The sequence below is a fragment of the Nanorana parkeri genome, unplaced genomic scaffold (genome assembly GCF_000935625.1).
Source record: "Nanorana parkeri isolate BGI_ZX_2015 unplaced genomic scaffold, ASM93562v1 scaffold854, whole genome shotgun sequence".
Lineage (NCBI taxonomy): Eukaryota > Metazoa > Chordata > Amphibia > Anura > Dicroglossidae > Nanorana > Nanorana parkeri.
In genome coordinates, this window is record NW_017307122.1 from 454,434 (window position 1) to 466,856 (window position 12,423).

At 44.0% G+C, this 12,423-nt stretch overlaps 1 protein-coding gene across 4 annotated transcripts in view; it reads right to left on the bottom strand.

Annotated features, from left to right (window-relative positions):
• SPTAN1 (spectrin alpha, non-erythrocytic 1) overlaps nt 1–12,423 on the bottom strand; it is an 89,784-nt gene that overhangs the window by 19,457 nt on the left and 57,904 nt on the right. For all 4 annotated transcript variants that reach the window (XM_018565511.1, XM_018565510.1, XM_018565509.1 and 1 more), the window contains 12 exons: nt 10,619–10,817; nt 9,259–9,363; nt 9,139–9,162; nt 7,581–7,616; nt 6,192–6,239; nt 5,966–6,057; nt 4,611–4,755; nt 3,952–4,133; nt 2,846–2,945; nt 2,558–2,755; nt 2,321–2,467; nt 154–257 (listed from right to left, as the gene is read on the bottom strand). In XM_018565511.1, the coding sequence (XP_018421013.1) occupies nt 154–257; nt 2,321–2,467; nt 2,558–2,755; nt 2,846–2,945; nt 3,952–4,133; nt 4,611–4,755; nt 5,966–6,057; nt 6,192–6,239; nt 7,581–7,616; nt 9,139–9,162; nt 9,259–9,363; nt 10,619–10,817 (1,380 nt within the window). The remainder of the gene's footprint in view (nt 1–153; nt 258–2,320; nt 2,468–2,557; nt 2,756–2,845; nt 2,946–3,951; nt 4,134–4,610; nt 4,756–5,965; nt 6,058–6,191; nt 6,240–7,580; nt 7,617–9,138; nt 9,163–9,258; nt 9,364–10,618; nt 10,818–12,423) is intronic.

The window sequence follows — 12,423 nt, forward strand, 5'->3', positions numbered from 1 at the left end:
AAGTTTGAAGTTTTCCCCCCCCCCCCCTTAATACAGAGAATGTATTAAGGTAAAAGACACCAAGCCTTTAGTAATCCTTTACTATATATTAAATCAAATCCAGTGTACTAGCAATAAGCTACTCGTTTCTCAAACTTTCTTTATAACCCTTACCTGTCTAGTACTTCATTACGGCGAGTGGCAATGTCTCCCTTGGCATAGTGGTCGGCGGTTATTAACTGGTCAGCGAAACCCTGTAAAGCTGCGATCTTCTCTTCCTGTTAGAGAGGGAAGGACTGTTAGTGACCAGCAGACACACAGTTTGCAAACACTACAGCTGTCCACATTGCTACACACTGCTTCCTCCAATTATCTTCATCGACACACCATTAAAGCCAAATGTATGCAAACTTTCCATTGGTTTTTAACACTGGAACTGGCATTTTCATCTTTCAGTTCCCTTTGATATAGAAGACAGAGGTTTACCTGGTCAAGGCAGCTTTAGCAAACAGATTTTGAGAGAATTTATAGTAATGTTGCATTTTATTTTAATTTTCATGTTGATGACTAAAAGTCAATAAATAAATACACTGCTTGGCCAAAATAAAATAAATCGCACAGTAATATTTAATTGGACCGCCTTTAGATTTTAATTACAGCACGCATTTGCCGTGGCATGGGTTCGATAAGTATATACAATGTCACATTTATTTCCATCCAGAGTTGCTTAGGTTTTCACCAAGATCTTGTAGTGATGATGGGAGCGTCAGACCACTGCGTAAAGTCTTCTTCAGAACATCACAAAAATTCTCAGTGGGGTTAAGGTCTGGACTCTGTGGTGGCCAATCCATGTGTGGCAATGATGTCTCATGGTCTCTGAACCACTCGATCACAATCTGAGCCCAATGAATCCTGACATTGTCATCTAGAAATATGCCCAATGTGCCATCAGGGAAGAAAAAAATCCATTGGTGGAAAAAAATGGGTAATTCAGTATATTCAGGTAGGCAGCGGATCTAATTTTTTGGTTGCTGAACCTAGACCTATTATCCAATGGAAGGCTCTGACCTATTTGCTTAGCTAAATCTAGTTGGCGACTTATTTTTTGCCAGGCAGTGTATCTCAAGAATATATATAATATATTGCATATGACAATTTCATATTTCCATCCAACTTGTGCAGCTCTAGATTCCTTCTTAGAGGTTTACCAAACTAATCATAACTGCTTTGCTGAACAAAGCCCGTTTACAAGGTATGATAGCCAATTCTCAGATCAAAACACACAGCCCAACACCCTCCCTCCTCTGTGTAGCTGGGCTAGTCTCAGTGAGAGACAGACTAAATGGAAAGAGCTAATGCTGTGGAGTTTCTTGAGAAAACCCATAATGCTTTGCGACGCCAGTGTCATAGTTGTACTTAAGGTGACCACAGACATAAAATTAAGTTAGTCAATCAGGCTCTAACTGTGTACCTAGCACTCTGGAACTTGCCAGATATCTCCTGGAACCAGCCATCTCAGGAGAAGAATCAAAATCGACCGGGTATTGTTTATCCAGATCATTGATGATGCATAAGCCATGGGTTCTTCCTACATATGCCTAAACATGAGGCTTTATCCACTTGTATGTTTAAAGGTGGCCATACACTTTACAACCCTCGCAAGACTTTTGTCTTGCAAGGGTTGTAAAGTAATTTTTAAAAAAACGTACGATCTGCCCATCTTGGAGAGGCAGATCGTACTTGCGATCATCGCAAGCCCGCCCCCCCTGAGGGGCGGACTTCCGATGACTACAATGCTGAACGGGCAGTGCCCGCTTGCGCACACCAGCCCTTTCGGCAGTTATCTCTCGATCATGCTAAAAACCAGCCCAAAATCGTACGATTCTCGGCTGGTTTTCCAACATGCTCGATATACAAAGGTCGTGCAACCGTACAGTAGAAGCGGTCGCACGCCTTCCATACACTGCACGATCGCGGGATTTCACCGCTATTCTCGTACGATAATCGTGCAGTGTATGGGCACCTTAAGAGCTTTTCGCAGTTGGCTCATTCTTCCATAACGGACCACCATCCAATGTATGTAGATACTTTGAGGGCAGCCTTTATAACTTCTTTTCAGTTACCATATAGCCATGCGAGTACACATACATTTACTGCTTACACCTTTGTTATCAAGAGGTTTCATGTATTTGCTCTAGTTTTCTTTATGAGAACCTAGAGCCGACAGCAAACGAGCAAGAAGTCAAACAATAGGAGTGGCTAAAGTCACAGATTGTCCGATACGGAGCCCCAAGTATCAATTCAGTAATATCCTCATTCATGCTTGTAGTATCGTCCTCACCTGTACATTAATAGCTTTATCGAAGTCCTCGTGTTTCTTGATGAGAGCCTCAACGCTGTCCAATGAGTCCCCTTTGTCTTCGCTGTTAAGGAAAGCCTCACGGGCAGCCATCCAGTTTTCAGCTTGCTCGCAGTCTCTATTGAAGAGCTACAGAAGAATGACACAATACACATGAATGGACATTGAAAAGGTTATCCATGCAAGCAGCTGGTTTTTGGGGTGAAATTAAAAGATTACCTGCAGTTCCAAGCACTGATCCAGCATCATCCTGCGCTGCACCCAGGCTTTTTCCAAACTGGCACGTTCCAGATCTAGTATGTCCAGCTTTTCCTTGATTTCAGGGCTGGCGTAATGCCCGCGAGCCAGCAGCTGCTGCCCAAACTGCTCAAAGGCCTGGAAAGTGCCAACTCTGGCGTCAATCTCTGTGCGGTGCTCCTAAGGGGGCAGAAAGAAAAAAAAAGCCATCAGAGCGCGTCAATCAGCTGCATCATTACTCCTGGGAAAAGCAGACCTCCCGCAGCTAACCTGGTGTCTCTCCAACAGGGCTTCGGCTCCAGTGACATCTTTGGCAAGCTCATCAGATGATACCAAGCCACGGATTCCATTGATCCAGGACATTAGGTCCCTGAAAGACAAATCAAGCTCACAAATTGTACAGGCTGCACATTAATCACCATCATTTAACTGCGCGGAGTTCTCAGAACTATTAAAAGGAAATGTGTGATGTGGGAAATAAGACGGCCATTGCTGATCTCCTTCTGGAAATGCTAGCGGTCTGGAATTCATGCGGACCCTTTGGCTTCAATGCATTTTTCATCGCTGACCCAGCCCAAGTATGCAGATCAGTTCAACCTAACTTCATTTGCTGCATGCTTGTTCTGGGTCTGTGACACAGAGTACAGAAGACAAAGACAACTAGTATTTTTAGGAGGAGGATGAGAGTAATAGTGATCAAGGCCTCTCATGACAGATTTGCTTTACATATACAAAAAGGTAAAAAATGCTAAATAACCAAGCAGGTTTATGTAACCTTGCAAGAACATATAGGTGTTTCAGGACCTTAGCAATACTGAATATACTTATGATGAATTGTATAAAGCCTGAAGATAGAAGTAAAGATCCTGAAAGCTTGCTCTTTTTTAATCAGTGCGCATCTTCAATAACTTAAAAGAAGAACTATAGGGTAAGTGTTTTTCCCCATAGTTCTCCTAAGGGTCACGGGAGTAGATAAAACTAGCGTCCTCCCGTGACCCAAAGCTCAGTATACTGCCAGCTACAGCTCGTGATATACTGAGACCGCTGCAGCCGGGACGGATCCCGACATTACTGTCGAGATCCACCCAGCTGCGTGATTGACAACTGGCTCTGCCTATCTAGAGACAGAGCCAGCTGTGCCCGCTCCCTCCCTTTGTCTGTTCCTCCAAGGGATGAGTTAAAAATCGCTCACCTCATAGTTCTCCTTTAAGTTAGGCAATAAATGGTATCGTCTCAACTCCAAACTTTCTGCAATAACATCTCAGCTGTTTAAACGAAGGGAAATTTTAACAACATTGGCGAAGGGACCTGGGACATACCTCCTCGTGTCTTAGGCTCGGTTCACAATACAGAGTTAGAAAACAACTATGTTTTACCTGAAGTCACTCAGGAAGCGCTGCAGGTCATGAGAATCTCCTAGCTTATCTTTACGTTTGTCAGCCCTTTTGCCAAGGCTGTTCCAAGCTTGGTTCAGCTCTGTGCACTTCTCCTGGATGTCCTCAGCAGATTCTGGATGTGACTGGATCAGTCGCTCTGCAGTCTCTCCCAGGGAATTTACCTAAGGAAAGAAGTGGGTTGTGGTGATTTGACAAATACCTAGAAACCGGCTGCCAGCCAGACTCACTGGTGTACCATCTTCAGAAATCAAGGACACCAGCTCACAAATCACCTGCTCCTGTGATACGAATTGAATAGCGGAACAAAAAAATGTCAAAAGATAAATTGCATTCATTGGCAATGCTTTTATGTGACTGAATCTTCCACCTTACTCTGATATCGGAGTAAACGATTGCATCAAGCCATTTATCTGCCATTTAGATCTAAAGTTCTAGATTCTTCTACGCTAGAGTCTAGATATAGCTGGGGCTCAGAAATATTGAAACTGAATAATATATAGCCCGTAGCAAATATCTGCCATTTTTCTATACATATAAAAAAGAAGACCAAAAAGGCTTGCAAGGCGGTTACGATAACCAACACAGACTTTCCTCCTTTGTAATTAGCAGAAGTCCTGGAGGAGGAACTGCACCCTCACCTTGTCTCCCAAAGCGGCAAGGTCTCTCTCGAATCCCTCGTGCTTTCGCTGCAGTGCTTGAACGCTGGCCAGATCGTGTCCGTAGCTGTCAGTGTTTAGAGCCTGGTTCTTCTCCTCAATCCATTCTTTGGTCTCATCTGCATCTCTGCACAGAGAGGAGAGAGAGTCAGTGAACAACTCTGAAAATATTAGACAAGGGTCAATTCAGGCACTTCGCATAGTAGGAAGGTAAATCTGGGTTCTGAATCACCACTGCTAAATTTGGGACTGTTGCAGTTGTCATTATTTATCAAAATGCACAAGAGAATAACCGCTGCATGTAATCATTATTGCACATATTTTCCAAATGCAGGATTACCTTCTCCCATGGAAGAAGGTAACAAAGAATGTGATAGGTTTCTATAGGCCACAGTCTGCATAGGGCAAGGTTTTATTTAGCTTAGTAAAACCTCCTGAAAGGAAGGAGTGGCATGGAAGTGGGGGTAGCCTATAACCTATGTATATACCCCAAGCTAGGCTTCATAAGAAAGTGCAAAGCTGTGAACCCACAGTGCATCTGTTCTGTGTGACAATGATGGGTGGAAAAAAAAAAGGAAGCCAGCGTGTTTCTAGCAGTGCATCTCCAAGTTTAGAAGCCTGCAGTTACACTTTAGGGGGGAGAAATAATCCAAGGCCATACAAGAAGCAGATGATCCAAGTAAAAGAAAAAAAACAAGCACAACAAACCCCAAAACCTTCTTGAATACATATAAATCTAAAAAAACTGCCTATTTTCTAAGACATGAACCCAAACCGGAGTTCTCCATAGGTGGAAGAGCATACCAGTCTGCTTAATGTGCAGCCTTCTAGAGGTGTGGAGCAGTACCCCAGTTATTTGTGTCCCCCAATTCGGAGACTTCAATCACTCTGAACACAAGCAAAGCCATACCCTACATTGGGCATTCCGGCTAGCAGACAAGTGCACAGGGAGGTGGAATTGAAAGAATGAAGAATCTTCTCAATAAGACTCTCAGGCCAACTGTTGGCAAGGGTCATTTGCAGCAGATTCAGAATCAGAAACCTTAATTGACATTAATCAGACTAATAACAACTAAGACCAAACATATAATGTATGTCAAAAGATAGAAGAGCCTTTTCTAATATTCCATGTGTCAAACTTATGCTGTGCAAGCAGCCATTTTTGTAGGCTGCACTAATAAAAGTAATGGGCCCTCCTTGTCTTGAATTGTAATGTCTTCCTTATATTGTAAAGCGCTGCGCAAACTGTTGGCGCTATATAAATCCTGTATAATAATAATAATAGATTAGCTGCTACTGAAAATCCTTGCGTCACATAATCTAGACGGCCATTGTACCTGTGGAATCTCTGCACTTCATGAGCGCTGCCCAGCAGCTGGCTTCTCTCCTCTGCCAACTGCTGAAGGGACTTCCACTGGTCATTCAGCTCCTGCAGAAGAGGGAAGCATCACAAAATCACATGAGGTTTAAAGTAATGCGTAGAAGACCAATGAATGCTGCGAAGACATGTGTTTTGTAATAGAAAGTAATGAATAGTGAAACATAAGCTAAATGTAGTCATACCTTGATTGAATTAAATGTAGCCACAGCGTTCACGGCTGTCCTCACACTCTGAGGAAAAAAAAGATGGTTTAGGGTCAAATATAACAATTATACATTGACAAAAATGTCCAAAGTAGTTCATATGTAAAGCCTATTCTGGAACAGGTTTGCACTTCCTTATTTATTATAGGTATTTATACAAAGTATTTCATACTTGTTAGCCAATTTTTCATGTATTAATCATTAGCCCTCATTCACACTAGAAATGTCCGGCACGTACAGCTCTGTGCACGGCCGTATAGCTCAGCTCCCGGGAAGGAGAGGTGCTGTGTGCACGGCCGTATCGAGCAGCTCCCGGGAAGGAGAGGTGCTGTGTGCACGGCCGTATCGAGCAGCTCCCGGGAAGGAGAGGTGCTGTGTGCACGGCCGTATCGAGCAGCTCCCGGGAAGGAGAGGTGCTGTGTGCACGGCCGTATCGGGCAGCTCCCGGGAAGGAGAGGTGCTGCGTGTGATTAGTACGCAGCCCCCATCCTTCACTATAGGACTACGTGGCAGTACGCCTCCCTACTCGGCCGTGCGGGTGAGCGTACTCGTACGCTGACAGGATGGATTCTGTCTGCGTCCGAGCCAGGAAACACGCACCCGCACTTGAGGTGAGCGTAGTCCCATAGAGAAGGACAGGGGCTGCGTACTAATCACACGCAGCACCTCTCCTTCCCGAGGGCTGCCCGATACGGCCGTGCACGAAGCGCGGAGCTGTACGTGCCGGCCGTTTCGAGTGTGAATGAGGCCTTAAGGAAGCATTTATCGGGCAGCCATGATGACTCCTATTACTAATCACATGACTTAAAGGATCAGTACACCCCAAAAGTAATTTTAGATCTAGAAAGAACCTGGCGAGTCAGCCCCTGGTTCTTCTATATCTTGCATAATAAAAGAGTGATCTCTATTCCATCATTGCAGTTTTGGGTGTACCCCACCTTTGTGTGTTCCAGCTCCTCCTGTTACATTCTTTACAATATGAAATAGATCATAACATTTCAGCAGCAAGAGTGGTGCTACTCATAATGGGCGCAGCAGATGTGGAGGCCCAGGAACTCCATGAAGAGATCTTGCCAACAGCAAGAAGCGGTCATGTGGTTTAAATGTCCAATATCTACCAAAAACTAAAATATCAGTTTTAGATGGACTGACCCTTTAAGGCAATTGTAGACCTGAAATTACAGCCGTTTTTGGAGAGATCAGGGCACGATCCTCCGTCTATAAACCTAGTGCTTGACCACTCTGTGCAGCTCTACGGAAGAACCTTGGACCTTGCCACCAACATCCACAAGAAGCCAGAGGTTGACGTAACCTGCCAACATCCTCCTAAGAAATGTTTTTATTTTAAGTTTAAGTCAAAGGACCTACCTTCCATGGCGATGCTCCCTTGGCATCAGCCTCATCCTACACAAAATAAAAAGACAAGATGGTTACCAAAAATAAATAAAAATCACATTGATATTAGTATTGGCCTATTTTTCTATGTGAATGGGAGGCAGTTTGTTAATATGTTCAACTGTTAATTGGCTCCTCTCTAAGTTGGCCCTCTATGTATGCATGTGAGATAGGGACCTTAGATTGTAAGCTCCTTGAGGGTAGGGACTGATGTGAATGTGCAACTATGTAAAGTGCTGCGTAAATTGTCGGCGCTATATAAATACCTGTAATAAACTGCATAGCACTACTTACCGTAATAAAAATATAAAGCCCACAATGCTCTTCTTTTGCCTAGCATCCATCTTTCTATGGGAGGAGCTTATGCAGGAGGTCTGCTGGGTCCCCCAATGAACGTTAATAGAAGAGGGACTTACAGGGCCTGTCACCCAATGCCAAATTCTATGGATGGTTGCTTTTATTGTGATTTAAATGCTACATTCTTTCTTGCTGCTGAACTTCTTAAATCAGCTAAATACATTCCGGTGCTATCTCCGACTCAGCAGGGAATAACTCAGATCTCTGCAGAGACACCCTTTGCACCCAGAGAGCTAGGGTCCTTCTCTGAATTATGCTGGCAGGGCATAGGCCTTTCTACTCAGGCTGTGGCTGCTTTCAGAAAACACTGCACTGTTAGACTTTACACACTTTATATTATGATGCACTTGGACTGTAGTTACCCGATTTAATCCTTTCACTGCCAGACCCATTTTTGCATTTTTTTCCCCACACCCAATAAAATGCACATTTTAGGTCTGAAGATTACTAAAAATCTTTAGTTATAAATTGCCTACACATGTGTGGATCAAGCAGGCAACGCTTTACTGGCAGGTGCCATGACACCAGAGTTGACAGATGTAGGTAGACTGGAAAAAAGGGGAGGGGGCACCGTCCATATTGTTTAGGGAAAACCCATGAGTAACAATTCAAAGACTGCCATACACAGCACTATAGGAACTTGCTTAATGTGACGCTAAACTCAGGAGTTAAATCTTAAAAATGCATTCAAGTACCTCAACTATTAACAATAATGTATCTTATTTGTGTATCACTCGGCTGTAGATCCTCAAATCATCTCTGAATTGGTGCTGACGCTGTCCTTTCTTTTTGGAGGGCGACTACTTTTGTTCCCCATGGTCCCCGTGTGTGTGTTGTAAACTAGTCACCGCTCCAAGCTCGCTCCAGTGATGGACTACAATCTCATGTTTAGATTACTAATTTGTATTGAGATTGTCGTCCATCACAGGAGCGAGCTTGGAGCGGTGACTAGTTTACAACACACACACGGGGACCATGGGGAACAAAAGTAGTCGCCCTCCAAAAAGAAAGGACAGCGTCAGCACCAATTCAGAGATGATTTGAGGATCTACAGCCGAGTGATACACAAATAAGATACATGTTAATAGTTGAGGTACTTTAATGGATTTTTAAGATTTGACTCCTGAGTTTAGTGTCAGAGGCAACATCTGAAGAATAATTCTCTGCTACATACCTTTGGCATGCTGCCATACACCTCCTGAAAGAAAAATAAATATAAAAATTAGAACAAAATCAGTAAAGATTAAAAAAAAAAAGAAAAGAATTCTAAATAAAAGCAGAACGCTTGAGCTACCTGCTGTTGTACAGCCTGGACTTCTTCAGTTATGAGCCCCTCAGATTCCAACTCATCGGCAACCTTGTTGATATCCTTCAGACGTGATTCATTAGCCTTCAAATCCTACAAGAGAACGTAAGCAAGTCCAATAAGCAAATGGGGACTACCTCAGAAAATCCTGCGAGTGCAATGTATAACATATTGCAGGGATTCCAAAAAAGAAACAAGCTATAAACCATGGCTGGACTTTACTTCTGTTTTAATGAATCGGCTAACTCACTGAAAACAATGCACCTCCTGTGTGGCCGATATCTTATCTCAACAGATATGCATAAGGTAAGCAGACTAAAATACACAGCTTCCTTTAGTGGTTAATGTGCAAATATCTAACGAGTCCAATAAAAAGATGGAGATCAAGGATTAAAAAGGTCACTTAAAATAATAATAATTAAAAAAAAATTCAAATATGTGCTCACTAAAAAGCACTATACATTATGTAATACTAAGACCGGACATATGTCTTAACCTTCCATACTCTATCCAAAATTTTGGCTAGGGTCCTACTTAAAAGGAGGAGAACTATGAGGCGAGTGAAAAATCACTCAGCCTCAAAGTTCTAGCCGACCTGTGACAATGAAGCTGTCACAGGTCGGCTCAATAGATTGGGAGGTGAGCGAAGACATACCGTCGCTTACTCACTTCTCGATCTATGCCTGCAGAGAGCCGTGACTCTTACTCACGGCTCCCTGCAGGGATTCTCCCCCCCCATCCCGATCCTCCAGCACTGACTGGCGGAACGGATGGGGCTGGTACAGCTGGCTCTTGCCTCTAGATAGGCAGAGCCAGCTGTCACTCACGCAGCTGGGCAGATCTCGACAGTAATGTCGGGATCCGTCCCGGCTGCGGCGTCTCAGCATACCGCGAGCTACAGCTACTGAGCTTTGGGTAGCGGGAGGACGCTAGTTTGTGTCCTCCCGTTACCCCGAGGAGAACTATTGGGAAAAGCTCTGACCCCATTATTCTCCTTTAAATGTGGACCCATCACACATTTGGATGATCCGAAATAAAAAATACTGCTTAAAGAAGGTGTATGCATGAAATAGACTCTTTACTGCCCTATCTTCTAGCGGTCCATCTCTGAACCCTGGGGATGAACCGCTTCCACCTGGTGCTCTCTTATAGATTTTAAATCTGTCTTTTTACGACCCTCATTGAACTAGTTGAGCTTTGACAACAAGTAGGTCATTTTTTTTTTTTTTATGTAAAACGACTTTGCTTAGCAATACAGATTTAGGCCCTAAAATCATTAGTAGCTTTGCACATATCCAAGATAGCTCAATATGGATTCCAGTGGTGGCAGGAAAAGAATGGTAATAACCTTCTGGAAATCATCGAACTTCTTCTGCAACACTTCAACTTGCTCCAGATCTGCCGCAACTTCCTCACTGTTGAGCGCAGTTTCCTTCTCATTGATCCACTGCTGAAGTTCATTGGCTTCACGGAACAGCATAAACTTCTTGCAGCTTTTCTCCAACATGTCTTTACGCTTCTCCCCCACCTCCAAGATGTTGTGATATCTACAATGCAGAAGTACAAGGGTCAGATCTCCATGAGTGGTTTGACTGCATCCTGCCACCTATGACTGTGCCACGATTGCAAACTAAAGCAACAAAGCACAAACCTCTCAAGTCACAGCACATGGTAATCTTGAAGGGTACATTGGCACTCTGTCACATTCTAGGTCACTGATCAATGCCAAGTAGGTATGAAATAGTTCTGATATCATTCGCTGCATCATTTGTTGGTAAATTTAGGTAAAAAGCCAGCATTTTGGGAAGGAAGCCCGCAATGGCAGGCCCATATATTTTGCAGTATGGGTTTCTTTTAAGAGGCCGAGTGCAGTTATTGAGATGGCAACTGATGAACTTGAACTGTCCAGCCTGAGGAAGTCAAGTGCCGGCTTAATGAAGGAAGAATCTAGGAAAAAGGACTGCAGCAATTTTATTAAAGGAATTTCTTAGGGCTGGTAAGGATTAAAAATTTCCTGTTCGATTAATCGAATTTTTTTTTAATCGATTAATTTCGATTATAACGCACATACACATCCAACTACATTGGCCTATACACATACAGCACAGCAATAAAGTAAATTCTCAGTTTCAAATAGATTCTCTGTAGTTCTCTAGTGCTAGTCAGCTGAGCCTTTGTTTGCAAGCGATACTGATGCCATTCCTTCTTAAAACAGACAACCTCTAGAGCAGTGGTTCTCAACCTTTCTAGGGCCGGGACCCCTTGGTAACATTTGCCAAGTTGTGGTGACTCCCAACCATAACATTTAGGGATGCACCAATACTAGTATCTGTGTGGGCTCTCAGGAGGCTGTGCGGGCTCTCAGGTGGCTAGTGGGACCCTCTGGTGGCGTCCAGTGCGGGCTCTGTAGTGCCTAGTTGTGGGCTCTATGGTAAACGAGCATTAACCTCCCCTCACTCCTGCCTGCTCCCCTCTCTCTGATCCTCTCCGGCCGCTGCTGCAGCGCCACCTAGGAGAACTGACACTGCCACCCAAGGAGGAGGCTGAGGAGCTCTTACCTAGAGCAGCACAAGGAATGTGGGGACCCCGTCAACTGTGGGTTGCGACCCACAGGTTGAGAACCACTGCTCTAGAGCATGACTGCCTTCATCTGTAAGCTCCTATAAAAGACCTAGACCACAATTAACATTATTACCCAGAAAAGCTTTTTTGTGCCCCCACTCTCAATTAGTTTCCCTTTATTTCTGGGGCTGACTTCCTTTGATTCCATGGCCAAGTCATGTTAGCTGCCATTCTACTGACCAATGAGACTTACCTCAGGTGGTCAGCATAGGCACTCCCATTTGATGGAAGGGGGTGTGGTCTTCCCATGACATCAGGGCTAAACCATATCAGCTGCCATTCTACTGTCCAATGAAACTTGCCTCAGTAGCCAGCATACACTCTCTTTTTGGACAGAATGGGGTGTGGTCTTGCCTCAGTGGTCAGCATAGGCACTCCCATTGGATGGAAGGGGGTGTGGTCTTCCCATGACATCAGGGCTAAACCATATCAGCTGCCATTCTTCTGTCCAATCAAACTTGCCTCAGTAGCCAGCATAGACTCTCATATTGGACAGAATGGGGTGTGGTCTTGCCTCAGTGGTCAGCATAG